This window comes from Ambystoma mexicanum, chromosome 2q (assembly GCF_040938575.1).
Source record: "Ambystoma mexicanum isolate Mex_15411 chromosome 2q, UKY_AmexF1_1, whole genome shotgun sequence".
Lineage (NCBI taxonomy): Eukaryota > Metazoa > Chordata > Amphibia > Caudata > Ambystomatidae > Ambystoma > Ambystoma mexicanum.
In genome coordinates, this window is record NC_090924.1 from 1,362,325,568 (window position 1) to 1,362,345,577 (window position 20,010).

General features: G+C 45.2%; 1 protein-coding gene across 3 annotated transcripts in view; it reads left to right on the forward strand.

Annotated features, from left to right (window-relative positions):
- Positions 1–20,010, forward strand: part of ANO10 (anoctamin 10) — a 1,555,753-nt gene that overhangs the window by 452,681 nt on the left and 1,083,062 nt on the right. For all 3 annotated transcript variants that reach the window (XM_069648836.1, XM_069648835.1, XM_069648837.1), the window contains exon 7: positions 4,440–4,495. In XM_069648836.1, the coding sequence (XP_069504937.1) occupies positions 4,440–4,495 (56 nt within the window). The remainder of the gene's footprint in view (positions 1–4,439; positions 4,496–20,010) is intronic.

Genomic DNA, 20,010 nt, shown 5'->3' on the forward strand with positions numbered 1-20,010 from the left:
CAGATAATCTCCTCAGCGCGGGCCATGCATGTCTGTGCTTGAAATGTTTGTTCCTCCTCCCACGGGGGAGCTTCAATGTGAGAAGCCCTTTGCCAGGATAATGGGCAGCGCGCTATGCGGGTCGGCTTCCGGGGCTGGCCTGAGGCCTGACTTGGTTGTGCTCCTTAACGTTCCTCCCTCAGTATAGGCCCAGTGGGAGGCCCGCGACATCCGCTGAGTCACAGGAGATGTTTATATAAGGCTGCGCACCACTTGGAGAGAGGTAATGGTTATTCTTAGGGGGCCGCTTTCCCAGTCTCACATGTATTGAGATGGCACCCTGTTGTTTCGCCCTTGTGGTTGGCAGGCAGCAGTGCACCCGCCGCAGAGAGGGGCACAGGGCCCATGCAGATAATCTCCTCAGCGCGGGCCATTCATGTTTTATTATAGACGAGTATCGGAGCCTTTGTGCTATTGTCAGGCCCCTGCAGGAATGGTACAGCTCCTGATCCATGTGTGGTTTCCCCATGGCTGGCAGCAGCTTCAAAATCTTTTACATTTTCTTTATTTTTTTTACACTTCAACTCCACTTGCGATACCAAATGGAGCTTCCAACCTTTCTAAACCAGCACTGCCTTCATGGATGGGACGGTCCGTGTGTAGAGGCTGCACTGTAAGGCCGGGGCCAGTCCACGTCAGTGCTCTCCCCCACCATCAGCCACGCACCAGCTGGTAAGGAAGGATCGGGGCATGAGCAGCGGGGCTTCCCGGAACAGCCCGGTGTGAGGGACGGCCCGATCTGAACAGCGCTGCAGGGCCCACACCGGCGGCCAGCAGGCCAGTGGCCAGTGCAGCACCCACGGTGTGACGAGAGAAGGCGGAAAATGTGTGCTCTCCAAGGGTGGTGGAGTGAAGGTGGCCGGGCCGCGATCCTTCATGCCAACATTCTGAAGCGGCTGAGAGGGAGATTTCTACAGCGAATGAAGCTGGCGACGAGAAAATGAAAGAAAATGGAGGAGGTGGCCCGGTAACCATTGCAGGGTCCTCCTCTACCACTCCTCCCGTCCCGCCAAAACAACCTAAAGCCTGTGAAGGGCAAACAATGGAAGTCAATCCTGAATCCTGGATTGGGGGGCCTCACATGGGTTAGTGCTTGACAACATTGAAGTGAATCCTTGCCCTTGGTCAGATCACTTCATTATTCCCTTCCTGCTTCCCAGGATTACGCTGCCTGAAAAAAGAGAAACTCTCCTGTGAAGACCCTTTGTCACAATCTGCGTAAACTGAACCCTTTTTCTATGCTACCATTCTTTGCCACTGTATTAGGCAATCTCTCCTGCTTTGATTCCGCTACAAACCTAGCCTCAGCCTATGACAACATGATTAGCCGTGAACGAGCCTGGTTCCTTTGAAACAATGATTGTTGAAGACACAACCATATAAATGTTGGTACTGATCGGAAATTCATACATTTAAGTCTCTGAGAGATGAGGCATTTAAGTGATGGAGGAAGTCCCTCTGTCTAGATGACGAGGACTGTTACACCTGTGCGATTAAGTCATGGTTATTTGTGTGGCTAAGAAGCTGTTCTATAATAAAAGAATCAAAGGGGCCTCTTCAAACTCTAGGGAAATGTTTAAGATCCTAAGAGAGCTGGAGGAGCCTTGTCTGCCATCCTCCTTGCTTACAAAAGACGCCAATTGGTCTATGGGCATCCAGAATTCAATGAGACTCAACATTAAGAACATCAAAAGTAACATCTCTCGTAACCTGAACTCCCTGGTGGACAATACCCCTGTGCTGAGATTAGGAAGACCAATTGCTAATTTACCTCGCTTTGTTTTCTGAGTTTGCTGATGCTGACATCCCCGACCCTCTGGAAAGATTGAAGCCGACTAACCGTAAGGGTGATATTTGCTCTGCGTCTATTGTTAAATCTTGTGCTTCCCGCCTTGCTCCTTTGATTACCAAATTTGTTAATCTCTCTTTTGCTGAGGGCCATGTTCCTACAACTATCAAACATGCATGGATCTCACTGCTGCTTAAAAAACTCTCCCTGGATCACAATATGTCTGGTAATTACTGCCCCATAACTAATACACTGTTCCTACTGAAGATTCTGAACAAGATTGCCCACAGTCAAACCCACGACTTCCTCGGCTGCCACAACATCTCCAGACCAAAACAGTCAGGTTTCAGAAGCCATCATAGTACAGAATCCACCATGTTGGATTTAAAAACAAACATCTTGCAGTACTTTGATAAAGGACATCCTGCTCTCCTGATGCTTCTGGACCTGACTGCAGCATTTGATAACGTCACATGGTTGCCAGACTACAAGATTCTGCCGCCTTCTCTCATGAAGCCTCCAGCTGGGTCTTCTCTTTTTTGACCAATCAAATGGCCAGAGTATACTTAGAAGATATTACCGCTGAGGGCTATGTGCTGCCCTCTGGTGTTCCACAGGGATCATGTGTGTTCCCCACACTTTTTAATATCTTCACTCTGCCTCTTTTGAGCTGTTAGAATCAGGAGCATAATTTATGCAATTTATGCAGATGACACCCAGTGTCTTATTCCCCTTACCGGTAACCTTACCTCCTTTCACATATGATCTGATATTAGGATCCTATGGTCCTGGGGAAGGGCCAGAGTCAAAGCGGGCCCAGCTGCTTCATGCAGCCAGGACTCCGAAATAGCACAGATATCAATATTGTGCTCAGAAATTAAGTTAGCAACTTCAGTTGAGTGCTTAATCTGTGATCTGGTTTTCAGCAGCATGGATTTAAGTGCTTTCTTGCGTCTTTCAACAGAATGGCTACCCCCACCAACCATGGGAGTAATTTCAGGAGGGCGAAGGACAACCTGGTCTGAGCACGGAACCACAAGCTTCATTGTAGAAGTGGTCTGGCCAGTATTGCTATTAGTAGAGTCAGTAGTTAAACCATCAGTCTTCTTTTGTGTACGATTATTAGGGGTATTTATGGGAGCGGGAATCTCAACAACTTCCGACATGGTTGAAGCCGTAACACTGATAGCAGAAAAAGACCACAAGCGTAGCATAGGACTACTGAGTGGACATTCATTATCCTCTTCATCTTGGCACTGGGGAGTCCTTATTGGATTAATAGGCATGGTGGTAGAAGCGAGGAAGTGCATCATCCATTCTAGCAAGATGGGCTCAACCTCAATCCTACTGGATAGCTGCCGTACAGGAAGAGGCAGCTGACGGAAAATGGTCAGAGGGGCACTTGTTGCTAAGGGAAGCACATATGACCTCATATACTGCCGCAGGCACAGTAATTGTAATGGACTCGGGGACCATGAGCCCAGCCGGATAGTCAGCTGTACTGAGCAGAGGGCTAGTGGAGGCAGACCCAACAGAAGAGATTGTAATAGTACCAACGCTAGGAGAGAACACAATTTCCAAGTATTTGTTAAGGATCCGGTTTCTTTTAGAAGACCCCATAGCGACTGACATCACAGGAACGAAGGTGAACTGACAGAGGTCAGGCAATAAAATATTACAGAAGATCTTACCTTAAATAGCGGATACCGCCCATGCCCGATGACCCCGGATGGAAACCGGCGATAACCGGCCTAGCAAACGTGCCGACGCTACGCACTGCCAACTTTGTTTTAAGGCCAGTTATGCTGGGAGATGTAGTTCACATGGACTACAGAAACAAACAGATCTAGCTCTAAAGATGCACTGACAAGTGTGCGGATCGGGAAAGCGTGTCAAACTGGAATACCAGCAATTGTGGGTGATTAGCCCGTTTCAATACCAGAAGATTACATCTAGATGAAGTTCGAATCTAGATGAAAACAAACAGCGTTTTTCATACAATTTGAATCTAGATGCAAATAAACAGCATTTTAACATAACTGCATATAATTCGAATCTAGATAAAATTAAACAGCAGATATATAGTAACTGCAAGAACAAAGTAAGAAGGGCAGATTTAAGACAAGCAGCGATGGCAAACACTCGTGCTCACAGTCTATGAGTCAACCACACACAATGGTCTCAATAGAGTAATTCAGTCACACACAGTAACCTTACTATTGCTCAACCTTTCCTCTAAATCCAAACACTAGTAAAATGTTGATGTTTCTTTGAGCAGATCACCTGAAATTAGGCTGTGGCACACTTTCCCATTGTATGGGCCACATGAGCCTAATTACAAAGATGATAGGCTATATGGTCAATAGAGGCTGAGACAATGGACAACTGCATAGCAAAGAATTATATATTTCTATTCTCCAGCATGGGGACTTGCATGGATTCACATGCTCATGAATATTCCCTGTTGTGATAAGTATCTTACATTTTATGGTCTATAACCGACCTCTGTACACACACATTGCTGTTCTGGTTTGTTTTGTTTTGTTCTGTTCTCATGTCGGCACTACATTCTTTAAACATTAACATCTTACTTTGTTTCTTAAATTTGCAGAAAATCACAGATTGGAATCTTCTTACCAAAATCATCTTATCCTGAAGGTCCTGGTGGTAGGTTTCAGATGTTTCATAACTTAGTTTGTTTCTTATGTATTTTTCTCTCTTGTTCCACTTCCAGCCTGATAATTAGATGCCCTTCATTTTATGACAGGGGACTGGAGAACCTCTCCAACATTATAGTTTTTGTATTTTTTTATTTCAACATATTATGGCTTTTACAAATCTCACATACTATTTCATTAATATTATTAAAATGTCAAACCGTAATTAATAAATTAACTCATAAAGAGGACACAAAATGTCATCATACAATGTGATGTAAAGCCAAATACTTTCGCACATGTCTTGTTTTAAAATACACTATGCAAAGTCAAAGTGTCCCATTAATCTCTACCTTCAAAACGGAACATGGGTATCTGGGGCAAAACTACTTATCCCTCTTACGAGAAAAGTCTTTCGAATGGATTGTGTCCTCCAACGTATTCCACATCTTTGACTTGTAATGTCCACAGCTGTGCTGCTTCAGAAATTATTTCAGCAGAGGGCGTCCTCCGTTGGTGGCATCAGGTCGATGCCACTCGAAGGTCTCCGTCGGGGGGGATGTCACCGGATGTTATAAATAGGACTCACAGAGCCCGTATCCTCAGTTCCGTTTTTTCTGCAAACGTGTTTGCTTTGAGAACTTGGTGCACCTCGTGTGATCTTCTTAGAAGAAAATGTCTTTATCTTCTACCCCTCTTACTCCACGGTCTGGTTTTAAGATATGCCCGGGACTGTAAGTCTAAAATGCCTATTACGGACCCGCACCACATCTGCTTGTGGCGTCTGGGCGAAAGTCATGATACCACCAACTGCTCGAAGTGCCAGTCGTTGACTTGATACTGCCGACTGCTCGAAGTGCCAGTCGTTGACTGCCAAGGCCTTGCGGGAGCGTAATGGGAAGTTACAGGTAGGTCGGGTTTCTAAACCGCGGAAATCCCGAGGAACTACAGGTATTTCCAGTGACGATTCGAGGGGTGACTCTCCTCATCAGAAGGAGTCCTTGGGGATCTCAATTCTGGAGTGGGTCCCGCCACTCGTCCTCGTCTCGGCACTCCCGGAAGCGGCGTCACTGGTCGCCTTCCCCGTCCTCGTTGGATGATGGCTCCGTGAGGAAAGTGGCTTGTCCCACTAAATCCTCGACTTCTGAGGAATGGGAGGCATTCAGGGAGCAAATGCTGGTGATTTTTCAATCCCAGGGAACAGTTCCGTCTGCGCCTTTGGAAGAAGCCGGCAGGGAACGTTCTCGGTCCGATGCTCTCGTGCCTTCGAGCCCGGGCACTTGGCGCGATAAACATCGGGAACCATCAGTATCCCGTTCGGACAAGGCTCAGGTGAATCACCAGAGACGTGCCAGATCCAGGTCTCGGTCTTCATCCCCAGCGAAACCGCAGAAATCTGGAAAGGGCTCGAGGTCGGCGTCAACACCGTCGGCGCCATGTCCGTTGAACGTGCCTGTCGGAACTTTGCATTCAATTCAGCCCTTGGAGCCTTCAACGGCATTGTCGATGTCAACTCCAAAGCCATCAGCGCCCTCGACGCCTTCAGGGCAATTTGCCCAGTATTTGCCGGGGGAGGCCTCTGGTACTGTGGCTCCTCCGAGAAAGGCTTAATCCAAGACTGTGAGCCCTGTTGTGCACTCTAGGGCCGCTCCTGTCCCAAGGAAGGAGTTCTTTCATTCTCTGCATGATATTTATGAGGATGAGGAGAGGTCAGATATGGAGCTATAGCCTGTTGAAGCCTGTTGAAACTCAGGAGGCTCCGAACATGGTCTTTTCGGAAGACTGTCAGTTGGAGGAGTTGGGTCAGTCGTTACATGATGCCAGTGGCCTTGACACATCTCCTGAGGTGGAGGCTGGTAGGCCAGAGCCTGGGGCTCATGCTGAATCCTCCTATAGGAGGTTGATGTCTAGAGTTACAGAGTATCTTGGGTGGTCCGGCCCTCCAGTTGCATTTGATCAGGATGACCTGACTGATATTTTGGATCAGGGTCCGTCCACTGACCCAGTGTTGCCTTTTCATTTGGCATTGCAAAAAAGGGTGGCGGCTACTTGGCAGAACTCAGAGACTCTTCCGGCGGTCAACAAGTCGTTAACTAAGAAATACCGCCCATCCAGTAGCGACCCCAGCCACCTATCCACTTACTCCACTCCTGAGAGTTTGGTGGTTCAGGTGGCTACGACCACCTCGAGGCAGGCAGCATACCCTACCATCCCTCCTGATAGAGATGACAAGCGCTTCCATGGTTGGGCACGCAAGGTATTTTCTGCTGGGAGTATGGCACTGAAGTCGTCCAACTCCACTTGTGCCTTGGCAAGGTTTTCACACACTCTGTGGAATTGTCTCTCTCTAGCGGATGAGCATATCCCTGAGGGGAAAGAGAGGGATGGATTCCTTGCTCTTTTGCAGGATGGCAAGGATGCCATGTGTGAATCCCTTCAGTCTGGGTTGGACACGGCTGATAGTGTTAGCCGGTCCATGGCTGCAAGCACCGTGATACGCAGGTTTGCGTGGTTACGGAAGTAGGGTTCTGCTCCGGATGTGCAAGCCCGTCTTCTGAGCATGCCCGTTGAGGACTCTCATTTGTTTGGCAGCAAGGCTGACGAGAGCCGCGAGAGGTTGCAGACCTCCAAAGCTGCTGCTAAATCTTTGGGCGCAGCTGGGCTCTTTTCGTTACTACTCCTCTTTTGGTAGAACGAGAGGAGCCGCTAATGAAAGGGGCCACCGTAAAGGTACCCATGGTGGATGGGGAAATAGAGGTGCCAAAGCCGCTCAGGCGCTGCCACAGCTGCTTCAAAACAGCTATGAGGCCATGTTCCATTGTTCGCCGGTTGTGGGCAGCCTGTCTCAGCATCTCGAAGAATGGCGAGCTATTACTTTGGATGCGTTGGCTCTGGATACAATAGCCCACGGCTACTGCCTTCCCTTTCTAAAGCGGCCTCATGTCAATCCACCAGGGAATCTCTCTTTGAAGCTTCCGGATCCGCTCCTTGTGCAGGAAATCTTGACCCTGCTGGAGAAACGGCGCTATAGAACTAGTGCCTGTGGCGGAGAAGAACAAGGGATGGTATTCCACATATTTTTTGATTCCAAAGAAAGATGGGGGACTGAGACCCATCTTGGACTTGCGTTGGTGGAACAAGTTCCTCAGGAAGGACAACTTCAAGAGGGTCACTCTTTCTCAAGTCTTTCAGGCCCTTCGACGTCAGGATTGGTTGGTGTCTCTGGACCTACAGGATGCTTATTTTCATGTGCCGATTCATCCAAAGGACAGAAAATACCTGAGGTTTGCGGCTGGCAACTCGCACTTTCAGTTTAGGGTCCTGCCATTCGGATTGACCTCCGCCCTGATGGTCTTCACCAAGCTGATGGTGGTGGTGGCAGTGTATCTCAGGAGAGGGGGGATTCACGTCTACCCCTACCTAGACGACTGGATGATCCGAGCGCATTCTTCCAAACAAGCCTTGGATCATCTCAGCCTCACCTGCTGCTCCCTTCACAAGCTGGGCTTCTCCCTAAATTTCAAGACGTGGCCTATGACACCTTCCCAACAGCTCCAGTACATCAAGGCTGTGTTGGACACATCCTTGGGGAAGAGCTCGCCTCCCAAGGTGAGGGCTCATCACATTGTACAAATGGTCAACAAATTTCAACGTGCCCAGAGTCTTCCGGCTTTCGAATTCCTAAGGGTGCTTGGCCTCATGGCATCCTGCATTTTTCTGGTGCCAGAGGCCAGACTGAGGATGATATCCCTTCAATGGGTTCTCAAGATGCAGTGGTCGCAATTCTCAGGCAAGATGTTGGATCCCGTTCAGATTCCACTTTCGGTCTCGTAGGATCTTTTGTGGTGGGCCAGCGATGGGAATCTGATGAAGGGGGAGCCGTTTTGGTAACCGTGGCCGGAGGTGACCGTGGTGATGGACGCTTCCCTCACAGGATGGGGAGCTCATGCCAATGGTCTGACTGCCAGCGATCGTTGGTCTCCGTCGGAGTCCAAACTCCACATAAACCCTTTGGAGCTGAGGGCCATCAGGCTGGCCCTGAAGGCTTTTCTGCCGTCTCTGAGGGGGAAGAGTGTCCTGATCATGAATGACAACACAGAGGCCATGCATTACCTCAACAAAAAAAGGGGGTGTAGGGTCACTTCCGCTGTGCAGAAAGGCGATGCAGCTCTGGGTCTGGGCGATACAGCAAGGAGTCTTACTCTTGGCAGTTAATCTAGTCGGAGATGGGAATGCAGCAGCGAACGCTCTGAGCAGGCAGAGCACGGTCTCCCACGATTGGGAGTTGGCTCAGGAAGTCATTCAGGAAATCTTTGCCCTTTGGGGAACCCTCAGGTGGATTTGTTTGCGACCTGGGCCAACCGGAAGTGCGAGAGATTTTGCTCAAAGGAATTTCCTCCGAGAGGAGCCTTGGGGGCCGCATTTGTCGTGGATTGGTCATTCCCACTTCTGTACGCATTTCCTCTGGTCCTCATCATTCCTCAGGTGCTAAGGAGGTTGCAGAGGTTCGGATCCCACATGATCCTCATTGCTCCGGATTGGGCCAGGAGAGCGTGGTACCCGTACATTCTAGAAATGACCATCTGCTCTCCACGCCATCTTCCCCACAGAGAGGATCTTCTCTCGCGCGAGGGGGGTTGGGTTCTGCATCCAGAGGTCAAGACTCTCAACCTTCACGCTTGGTTTCTGATAGGTTGAAATATAAGGATTGGGACCTCCCGGAGGACGTGATGGTGGTGTTGCTTTCGGCCAGGCGGCTGGCAACCAAATTTCTGTACTGTTGCCATTGGTGTAAGTTTTGCGACTGGTGCAGAGATAACAATATCGATCCTTTTCAGTGTTCCATTCCGATGGTTCTTTCTTTCTTGCTTTCTTTGGCCCACAGGGGGTCATTAAAGGTTAGCTGGCGGCGCTGTCTGTTTTCAAGCGCTCGTCTGAAGAATGTTCTTATTTTAAGATTCCTTTGATTTCCCAATTTCTAAAAGGGCTCACAAATGTGTTCCCGCCTTCTCCGTTTCAGGTGCCGGTTTGGCATCTGAATTTGGTCTTGAAATTCTTGATGGGTGCTCTGTTTGAACTGCTGCACTCTTGTCCTTTGCAACTTTTGTCTTTCAAGACGGTTTTCTTAGTTGCAGTTACATCTGCTCGCAGAGTGAGTGAATTGCAGGCACTTTCATCTAAGCCACCCTTTACTGTCTTCCACAAGGATAGGGGTGTACTGAGTGTATGTCGTCCTTCCTACCTAAGGTAGTGTCTGAGTTTCATCTTAGCCAGAAAGTGGTACTTCCTGCTTTCTATCCTCCCCTCATCCTGGTAAGGAAGAGGAGAGACTTCATAGGTTTGACCCTAGGAGACCTTTGAGCTTTTATATCTAGAATGTCCAGGGTCAGAGTGGATGACCAGCTTTTGGTGGGATACACTGGACGCCGATTGGGTCAGGCTGTTACTGAACAGACCTTGTCCAGGTGTTTATCCTCACCATTACTGAATGTTACAGATTGGTGGGCAAGGACCCTTTGGAGGGGTTGAGAGCTTACTCCACTATGGACGTGGCTACATCCACAGCCCTGCAGCAGGTGGGGGGCGTCCTATTAAGAATATTTGTGACACAGCAACGTGGTCTTCCATCCACACCTTTGTCAAGCATTACTCCCTGGATACGCTCCATGGTCAGGATATGGCCTTTGGTAAAGCAGCGCTTTAGTCTGCAATCTGATTGGGTATTCTAAATTCATCTCTCTCCTCCATTCACTGATACTGCTCTTTGGGAGTTTGTCAAAGATGTGGAATACGTTGGAGGACACAATCCATTTGAAGAACAAGTTACCAACTGGTAACGTTCTTTCGACTCGATGTTCCTCCAACGTATTCCACATCGCCCTCCCAGCCTGCCACTCTGAAGAATTTCCTATGCTATTGCAGCTTGCATTCCCGCAAGTCTATGTGCAGTCAAGCAGTCGTTGTGTACGACCATGTTACACGTTATGGAGGAAAAAACATAAACTGAGGCTACGGGCGCCATGCATCCTATTTATAACATCCGGTGACGTCACCCTCGATGGAGGCTTTCGAGGGACATCGACCTGACCCCAGCAACGCAGGACGCCCTCTGTCGAAAAGATTTTCAAAGCAGCACGGCTGTGGACATTACATGTCAAAGATGTGGAATACGTTGGAGGAACATCCAGTCGAAAGAGCGGTACCAGTTGGTAAGTAACTTGTTCTTCTGTTGAATGCCTTAATTATTGCGAAACGCAATATCGCAATGAAATGGGGCACTGTGTCCCACCTACACTCTCCTGATGGGAACAGGATATGTATAATTGTATGTTGACGGAAGAAAGTTCATACAAGTACTAGGATTTCCCCCAAACGAATGTAATAATATGACACAAATCGATGTTTTTTGGTTAGCATTGCTGGAAATTGTGCGATCAAGTGTGTGATGTGGTGTTTATCAAGTGTATTGTTTGATGCTTACCTTACTGATCGTTATTCTTTGACTGTTTACTTTCGAATAACTGTGTTGCTATTGCTGGATGTTTGTCTTGTCTATTTGTTTTAACAAAACTAATGAAGAGAATTGTAAAAACAAAAAATGGAACCTGGGTTCTGGAAAAGACTTTCACATACAACAAGTAGTGTGCCCCCCAAGCACTCCCTGAAGTTCATTCCAGGCCTTGCATCAGACACGACCCTGAGGCGTACCGGCAGCTTTTTATTCAGTTATGTACTGCAGTGCCATTGTGGCCTTACACCAAACTCTGCCCAAAATGCCTGACACTGCCGTTGTCTGTTATGTCCCAACTAGTTTGTGTTTCCACACCAGGATGTGCCTAGAGGTGCTTCATCAAAATTCTCTGTTTATGGTAACACAGGAGTTATTAGTTGGATCCATATGGGTCTGCGGTGAAAGCTAAATCATAATCTTCCATCCCAGTTTAAAGTGACTGTAACAATAAAGAACCCTAACTACGGCACAAGATGCCAACTAGTTAAAAAAAAAAGAAAAGCTAAACCGGTTTGGACTTCCCAAAGTAAATCCATGGATACATTTGTTTAAGAGAAAGCTAACCATAGGAGAAGATCCAGCATGTCTCTTCTCCATTGCGCTTCCCGAGCTCTACTCTGATGGAGACCTCTTATGCCAAGGACAGCTGTGAGATATATATTCTTCATGACCAGACATGACCTTATCTGCCTTTGTTCAGTCCCCCTTCTCCCGTTGAGGGCATAATATCCTTTTCAGCGATTGCGAAAGGAGATTGTACTGCTGGGGCAGACTGCATATTCCCTCATGAGGGCATTCTTTCCTCAGGCTTGCCGAGTCATTATATACAAGAGCTACAGAAACGCCTTCTCTGGATTGACCATCCTGCCGTCCCTGGGAATCAGGCTGTCTACTTCTTTGACAGTTTCCTCTGTGTGGAAATTTCTATCAGCGGGTCAATCAGTTCTTCACATTCCCTTGTACCCAGCAAGCAATTTCAGTGGACTTTCTAGAAGTATACATGTTTAGGTTCAAAGCCCTACCTCTGGATCATGGATTACAGAGAATATATAACCAAGGTGTAGAGGAAGGTTATGTCCATTTAAAGCTGTCCAGAACGGTGTACTTAGCTGTGAGCACAATTTAGCGTTAATGCCCTGTTCCACGGGCTGTACCGGGTGGTACCAAGCATAGTGAGGGTGTTTAATGAGGGCTCTGGGATGTTACCACCCAGTACAGCCTGTGGAACGGGGGCTTAATGCTATTAGCAACCGTTCCCAGGGATAAAACTGCAAAAAAGAGGGAGCCTTACTGGAAATTCAGCAGGTCACCGGCACAAGTTTAGGATTTAACAAAATGGATGTGAATGGACCACTAGACTGCTCACGGGAAGGAGAGAAAGGGGAAGGTGGCGGCCATTTTGGGTTAGGAAGCATTGCCTCTATGTCAGGTTTGCAGCCGAACACCATGGAGTGCAAAACGAGGCTTGTTTGCTGAGGTGACTGATTTGGCTCATAGACGGACAGAGGAGGCAAAACAGTGGGGAGTCGCTACATTTAGGATTTATATATAAGATTTAGTAATGTGCGCGCACAGAGCAGAACTGTGTAGCGCTGCTCCAAATTAGCTGCTTAGATTGTAGACAAATGGCAGAGAGGTGAATATTCTGGCACACTGTAGTAAGGTGCAGGTTCATATGGAACACAGGCTGAGATTAGTAGATTGAGGCCGCGGTTGCAAACACTTGATTGGCTAGTGCTTAAATCCAGGGTGCTAATGGAGAATGTTGCCATGGTCTGATCATGGTTGCTAGTATAACAGTGGATGAGGGGCAGATGCCCACCCCCCCACTTCTACCTATGTAACACCTGTACCTGAGAAAAATCAAGAAGTAAGGCTGCAGTCTCTAGAGTCGAGGGTACCATTTGAGAATTGACATTTGAAGGATTGGTACATCAGGACACTAATTATCTCCAAGATATTTCCAGGATACACTGTTTAAAATGTAAATGGGGCTTATCATATCCTATTTTTTTTAATGCAGATCATGGAGGTTTGGAATTTGTCTGAAAGGAAGCATAAACCCCAAACTTTGCTATTTTTTGAGAAAGTGACAAACTGCTTGTGGGGCTTTATTGGCTGGTCAGTGCAAGTCAATCTAAAACAGGTTTTGGGTCCATGGAAATATGTGTATTCACTCTAAAGGTGGGATTTACCAAATAGCATAATACCAGGATACAGCAGAATACCAAATAGTAGTCGGTCAAGGCGAACATGAAGCTGCATAGTTTGCTCGTATTTGAACTCCATGGCACAGATCACTAAGTGACAGTGTCAAGATCTAGAACATCATATAAACTATTGGGTTGCTGAAGATCGGGGCAGCCCAGATATTGTCAAATCTACCTATCATAGATATATGATTATTGCTACAGACAGAATGCAAGAATATTTGCTCTGGAGTAATTATCTAACACAAAGAAGCCCTATAACTAGAGCTCGATTTAATTGGTTATTACTGATGGTAGTAATGGCAAGCCGTTCAATGCACGCAATACAACAGTCTTGCCTAAAGTGCCAAGCAGAGGTTAAAGACTTGGTGCATTTTTTAGTTTGCTGCCCCGTATGTTCACAGCTTAGATCAAGTCTACTTGCGCACTGTTTAAAACTCTGAGATTTGCATTTTACTGTCCGGCCCTCTATTATTTACTAAAATCAGAGCCCCCACTAATAGCATGGGCGTTGTCACTGTTTATATATAAAGCATGGAAGATCAAGGGTCTTAATTAAAACTATGACAAAACGTTTTATAAAGCAATGAAGATTGTTGTGAGGTGTATTTATAGGGCAACAATAAACGCACCTTGAAACATGACCGGATCATACGCTTGGCAATATACTTTATATAGAGTTTGATTTCAATACCATGCAACACTTTTCTATTAGTCAATGAAATGCCACACATGCAGCGCTCTTTATTTTGATCTCCCTGCGCATTTGGCAATGCTAGCAGTGTTGCAGCACAACAAACTTTTAAGAACCAAACTCTTTTTATATAGATAGAACTGTTTTCCTTCACCACTATGCAAAGAAGAATCTCTCTTCTACCAGGAGTCACTTTCCCACTCTCTGTAGAGGGGGTGCTTTTAAATCAGGGAATTCACTTTAATTTGGCAAGACATTTCGGCCCCAGCACAAACTTAGATACTCAGTTTACTTTCGAAACCCCTCTGCCTTAAGGCAGGGTCTGGGGAATGGGGAGCAGTAGGGAATTTCTTTTTTTATGTGCCCCTCCACTCTAGAGAATTTTGAAGTTGACTATAATAAGGTATGGGATACCCACTTATTTTAAATGTCTATACCATTAATCAGTGCTATGAGAGAAATCAGAGGTTTTCGAACTCCCCCGAGCTCACGCGGCCTTCTTTGACTATATGGGATTTAATGAAATTATAATTTAGTAAAAGTGCTAAGGATCTACTTGGTCTCTCAACCCAATAAATAAGGGAAGGTATCTTTATTTTGATCTCCCTGCGCATTTGGCAATGCTAGCAGTGTTGCAGCACAACAAACTTTTAAGAACCAAACTCTTTTTATATAGATAGAACTGTTTTCCTTCACCACTATGCAAAGAAGAATCTCTCTTCTACCAGGAGTCACTTTCCCACTCTCTGTAGAGGGGGTGCTTTTAAATCAGGGAATTCACTTTAATTTGGCAAGACATTTCGGCCCCAGCACAAACTTAGATACTCAGTTTACTTTCGAAACCCCTCTGCCTTAAGGCAGGGTCTGGGGAATGGGGAGCAGTAGGGAATTTCTTTTTTTATGTGCCCCTCCACTCTAGAGAATTTTGAAGTTGACTATAATAAGGTATGGGATACCCACTTATTTTAAATGTCTATACCATTAATCAGCGCTACGAGAGAAATCAGAGGTTTTCGAACTCCCCCGAGCTCACGCGGCCTTCTTTGACTATATGGGATTTAATAAAATTATAATTTAGTAAAAGTGCTAAGGATCTACTTGGTCTGTCAACCCAATAAATAAGGTAAGGTATTACATTGAACAGATCCCCACAAGACTTGGTTCTGTTGTACAAGTTTACTTACATTGAACATCTCTGGGTTTTGTGCTCAGGAAAAGTCGTCAAGGCTTCTGGATACACTGGGTGGAACTATAGGGACTTGGTTAGATGGCATCTCTGGGTTCAGTCATGGAGATCTTCAGAATCCATCTCTTTATTTGCCTCTCTAGCCTCTCTCCAGATTGTAGTGCTCCTCCTGGTCTAATCCACCTCCGAGGCATTTTTGGTTCTCTGGGAATTTTCCCAGCATTTCCCACTGAGATGATTTCAGACAGCTCTCCCATTTTCCCATTGTGTGTATGTTTATCAACTCTAAACCACACCCACAAAATATCTAAAGTATCAGGTGCCAGTTTATTGGCTCTTGATCTGGATTCACTCGGTTCCATTCTTGGGAGTTTTTCACTTCACCCACTTGAATTATCTTTCTGAACAATTTTACAGTTGTAGCTGAAATCTACAACATGGCAATTGTTTTCATTTTACAAATAAGCATCATAAAATATATCTATCTAAATTGTTCTCACCATGCCAGACTTAATGAAATGTGTCTGGCATCAGCACGATGTTGCAGGTTCGAATGCCAGATTTCTTGTCATTTAATCAGAAAATATAACACTTATAAACATGAGATTTTTTTTACAGGTATCTGATTCAAATGGCTGCCATCTCCCCAAATCTGCACTTTGTGACAGTTTCTGGGAAGCTATAATCCCATTTTAGCTTTGAACTCTTGTTCCCCGATTTCTTAGGCTAGTTGTATCATCAGATAGGTCTTCTCATAAGCTTTCCAAGCATATTTGAGTCATTGTTGTGCGCATGATGGTTCCAGAGATAATCACCAAAGTATGATCTTCCATGTATCTATGGTGATCTCTAATAACATGCATGATTTTAACTTATGGCTCTTCACATTTCTTCTCCTCAAGAAGCTTAACATGTAGTGTAGGCCATCTGCTCCTTATGGCCCGCTATTAAGTCATCCTTTCATAGTTAATAGATGGGCCATGGGTCTGCTTATCTTTCTGAACAGAGGAAGACAACTCAACCCATTCTCTCGGGTCTTTCTCAGGTACATGTCAATTGTGAGATCCTGATCCTCACCAGGTATCAAATTGCATTCTTGAGGATTATTCAAAGTTCACAACTATTAGCCAGGTCTTTTATTTCACAGTGGTCATCTGTTTTACCCTAATAAAACCTTAGTGCAGCACAAGCTCCGTCCTGTTCGCTCTGTGCGCTTCAAAGTAATTTTTAGATAGCTCAGCACAGCTCTTTGTTCAGGTCTTATGAACAGCAAATAAATGATGCTTTTCTATGTGGGACTTGCACCAATGTCTGGAAATACCAAATATTGTTTTGTTCATCTTCATTCTCACAGTTTCTTTTGAAACAGTTTTGACAAGCCACCTCTTTCCTTAAGCTGTGCCTCAAAAATTTCCTTCCACAAACTTGCATTTCATTTTCCATGTGTGCATTTCCTTCTAGGCTGTAAACTGTGTCTCTTTCTAGTTTTCCATGGCAGCTGTCTTTTTGTGAAAAGTGACTTTCATTGTATATAATGTAGTGAAAGGTAGGCTTCTGGTTTTGGGGCTTTTTCATTCGAATACCGGGCCCATTTCATGTCTGTGCTCTTAGTTTCTCTGCAACTGCATTTTGCTGTGTGGCAGTTGAGAATGATATGCAGCCATATTTGTTTGACAGTCACATCTTGCCATACACATTTCTGAACATGTTGGGCCTAACATTTCAAGGGCAGTTCATCAGTCTAGGGGCTGTATTTCTCCCAAATTATATAGGGTCTTATAATGAAATTCTTTCTTTTAAAATATATTTCCAAATAAACACAATTGACTGTTTCATAAAACATCATGATCAAGGCTTGAAAAAAGATGTTGCAAAATTATTTAGAAACACTATTTTAAATGTGTTTCCCATCCTTAGTTAAAGCATAGAATTCGGAAAAGAATGGTTTTACTAGCAGAAGGGACCAGATGTATGCAGGGATGGTGTATATTCAAAGCAATTGCTACTCCAATGAGATCAGTTTAATGAAATGAGCAATATGGCACCGGAGAGCTGTAACGTGTTGATATACATGTAGGAGGCTCCCTGCTACCAGATTTTCATCAATTGCACAGTGGAGTGCAAATATACAGGGCAAAAGACATACACATGGCAGGCAGCATTTACAATAAATCTCTATGGGTCTACTTGCTATATGCTGGTGCATAAATTAGGCGGGCTACATAGGGATCTCCAGCATTTACGCCGGCATGAAAATCCATATCGGCATGAATGCTGGCGCATTTGTATAGCAAAGAGGAAGGAAGGTGGCGGAAACGCAGGTTGCATTCCGTATGCGTGGCATGAATGGAAGCCATCAAAGCCTTACTCAAACATTTTATGCCTTCCATTCACATTACGCCACTATAGAAAATTAGCTCCAAAGTGCCAAGCTTCACTGATGCAAAGTGCTTGGTTGCGATGAACAAAATGGACTGCGATTTTCATCTGCTATTGCATATCATTGACATTGCAATCTCGTTTGCAATTTCAAGGAAGATTAGGTGATAAGTGCATTTCCGTCCTTACTTGTAGCAGACATTTACATGTATTAATGTCTGCTGGCTGCTAATGAAGTCTCAATGCATTGAACTGTAACAATATACAAAGGGTAGGAGGTAACCAATTGCAAAGTGGAAATGGTCTGTGCAATATGGCTTCCACTGTGCACAGACTAATTTCAACTGCACCAGGATTCGATTTGCTTCCTTGCGTGCGCGAAACAAATTTCTCCCTCACTGAGAGCAGCATTATTTAGTCAGATGAGTTTGGACTATATATGTTCTTTCAACCTTTGGGCAGTTTGTGAGAGTGGTAAAAGGGCTTACTCTCTCTCCTCGCAAGTCTCCCTTAACATGTCAAGGACATCCCCTGGCTCCCTACCATATAATAACTCAAATGGTGAAACCCAGTTCAGGATTGTGGTGTTTTTCGGATAGCAAAAAACACCCAGTGTATCATGATAGCTTAATTTTTGCAGTCAGCCTCAACCAATTTCTTTAATGACATTTTAAAGGATTTTGTTGAAACGTTGCACTAATCTGTCAGTTTGTGGACGGTAGATGGAGGTCCTAAGAGTTTTAATTTGTAGGTTCTCCTTTACCTCGGCTATTAACCGACTCATAAAGGTAGATCCCTGATCTCTTACGATCGCTTTCGAGAGACCAATGTGTGAAAGAAATGGGATTAGGTGTTTCAAAATCTGTTTGGACATGTTATTACTTAGTGAGTTGCATAATCTACAATTCAAAGATGTAACGATTCCCCAACCTATATGGCTCAAGGGGCCAACTATGTCCATACCTATGCGGGAAAAGGGCACATCAATGATAGGCAAAGGGTGAAGTGGAGCTGGAGGAGGTATTTTCAAACTAGTCATTGACACAGGGTATAGGTGAGTATGATTCTTTTCACAGCATTGATTCCAGGCCAATAAAATTGATCTATTATCTTCCCCTGTGTTTTGGCTGTTCCTAAGTGGCCACCGGTTAAGTGAGAGTGGGCAATCTGCGGTACCATTCTCTTGTGACTTTTAGGCACCATAATCTGTGTTCTAGGGACACCATCAGAGCTGAGGTCACCTCTGTAAAGTAGCCCATGATTTAGAAAGAAGAAAGGACCACCTTTTAATCCCCTCTCCTTTTCAGGCACCACATGTAAGAAAGCCTCTGCTAGCAATGGGTCATTCCACTGGGCAAAGACCAAGTCAGGAATGGTCTTAGCTTCTCCACTAAAGACTTCTGGTTTTCCTGCCCCAGATGGTATTGTTTTTTTTTCATCTGCATTCCCAAAGCCTTTTCTCCCTGTCTCCATTTCATCTGATTTCTTGATTTCCTTCATTCTGTTGAATAGAGCTCTTTTTAGGATCCCCTGAGCTATTTTTTCACCCACAATTATTTGGTATGCCTCTTTCCTGCAGTTTTGAATAAAACTCTTCGCATCCCCCCTATAGTTGTGATCAATTCTGCTTGCTAAGACATCTTAGCCATATCACCAAGCCAGGCCAGATTTAGAGGCTAACCTGAAGTTAGTGACTGGAGGTGCGGTGGGGTACCAGAACCAGGTCAGTGGGAATTAACATTCTGTCTCTGGGTTGCACCAATTCTCCCCTACTACTACACAGATTTAAGCCTATAGAATCTTCTTGAGCTACTGATGGATCGGAAGCTCAGTTACTACATATTTCAAATAGGAGGGTACCCCAGTTTGTGTCAGCTGAGCCATATCCCACTCCTGACACCATATGTGAGTAACCCCAAGAATGAGATGCAGACACAGAGGAGTCAGGGTGTTTGCCATAAACTTTTATTAAATGAAAACAGGGTTAGAAAAAGCCTAACTGTCCCTAACCTAAGATGTATTTCCCTACCTCAACCAAAAACGAAGGGCCTGTTGTGTGTAAAGATGTCCAAACAAAAATGCTATGTCCGAAATCCTATCCTAGCCCTCACACTCTAAAAGTAACTCTAAGGTGCTAAGGGAAATGTCTGTGACTCGCAAAGTACACACATGTTCAAGTTCAACAAAAAGGCTTAATCCAACATAAATTGCAAACAAATAATGTTCACAGTGCAAGGGAATCACTCCCTTCCCCAGGTTTCTTTGCACCAAAACAAAAGAAGGTTCAAAAGAATAACCAAGTTCTTTGTAGCTCAAGGGGATAACTCCCCTCCTCTTGGTGTTGCAACTTATTCCAGGGGAAATATCTAACTTCCCCAAGTCCTTCTCACGTTAAACATAATCCAAAAATCCTAAGGGCGTGAATCTTCCTTGGGATTTTCTGTCTCACACAACAATAATACCTGGTATACTCCCTTGCCAAGTTCTTTCATATAGTTCCTTGATACAATTTGGGTGCAGGACCCTGACTCTCAAAACAACTTGT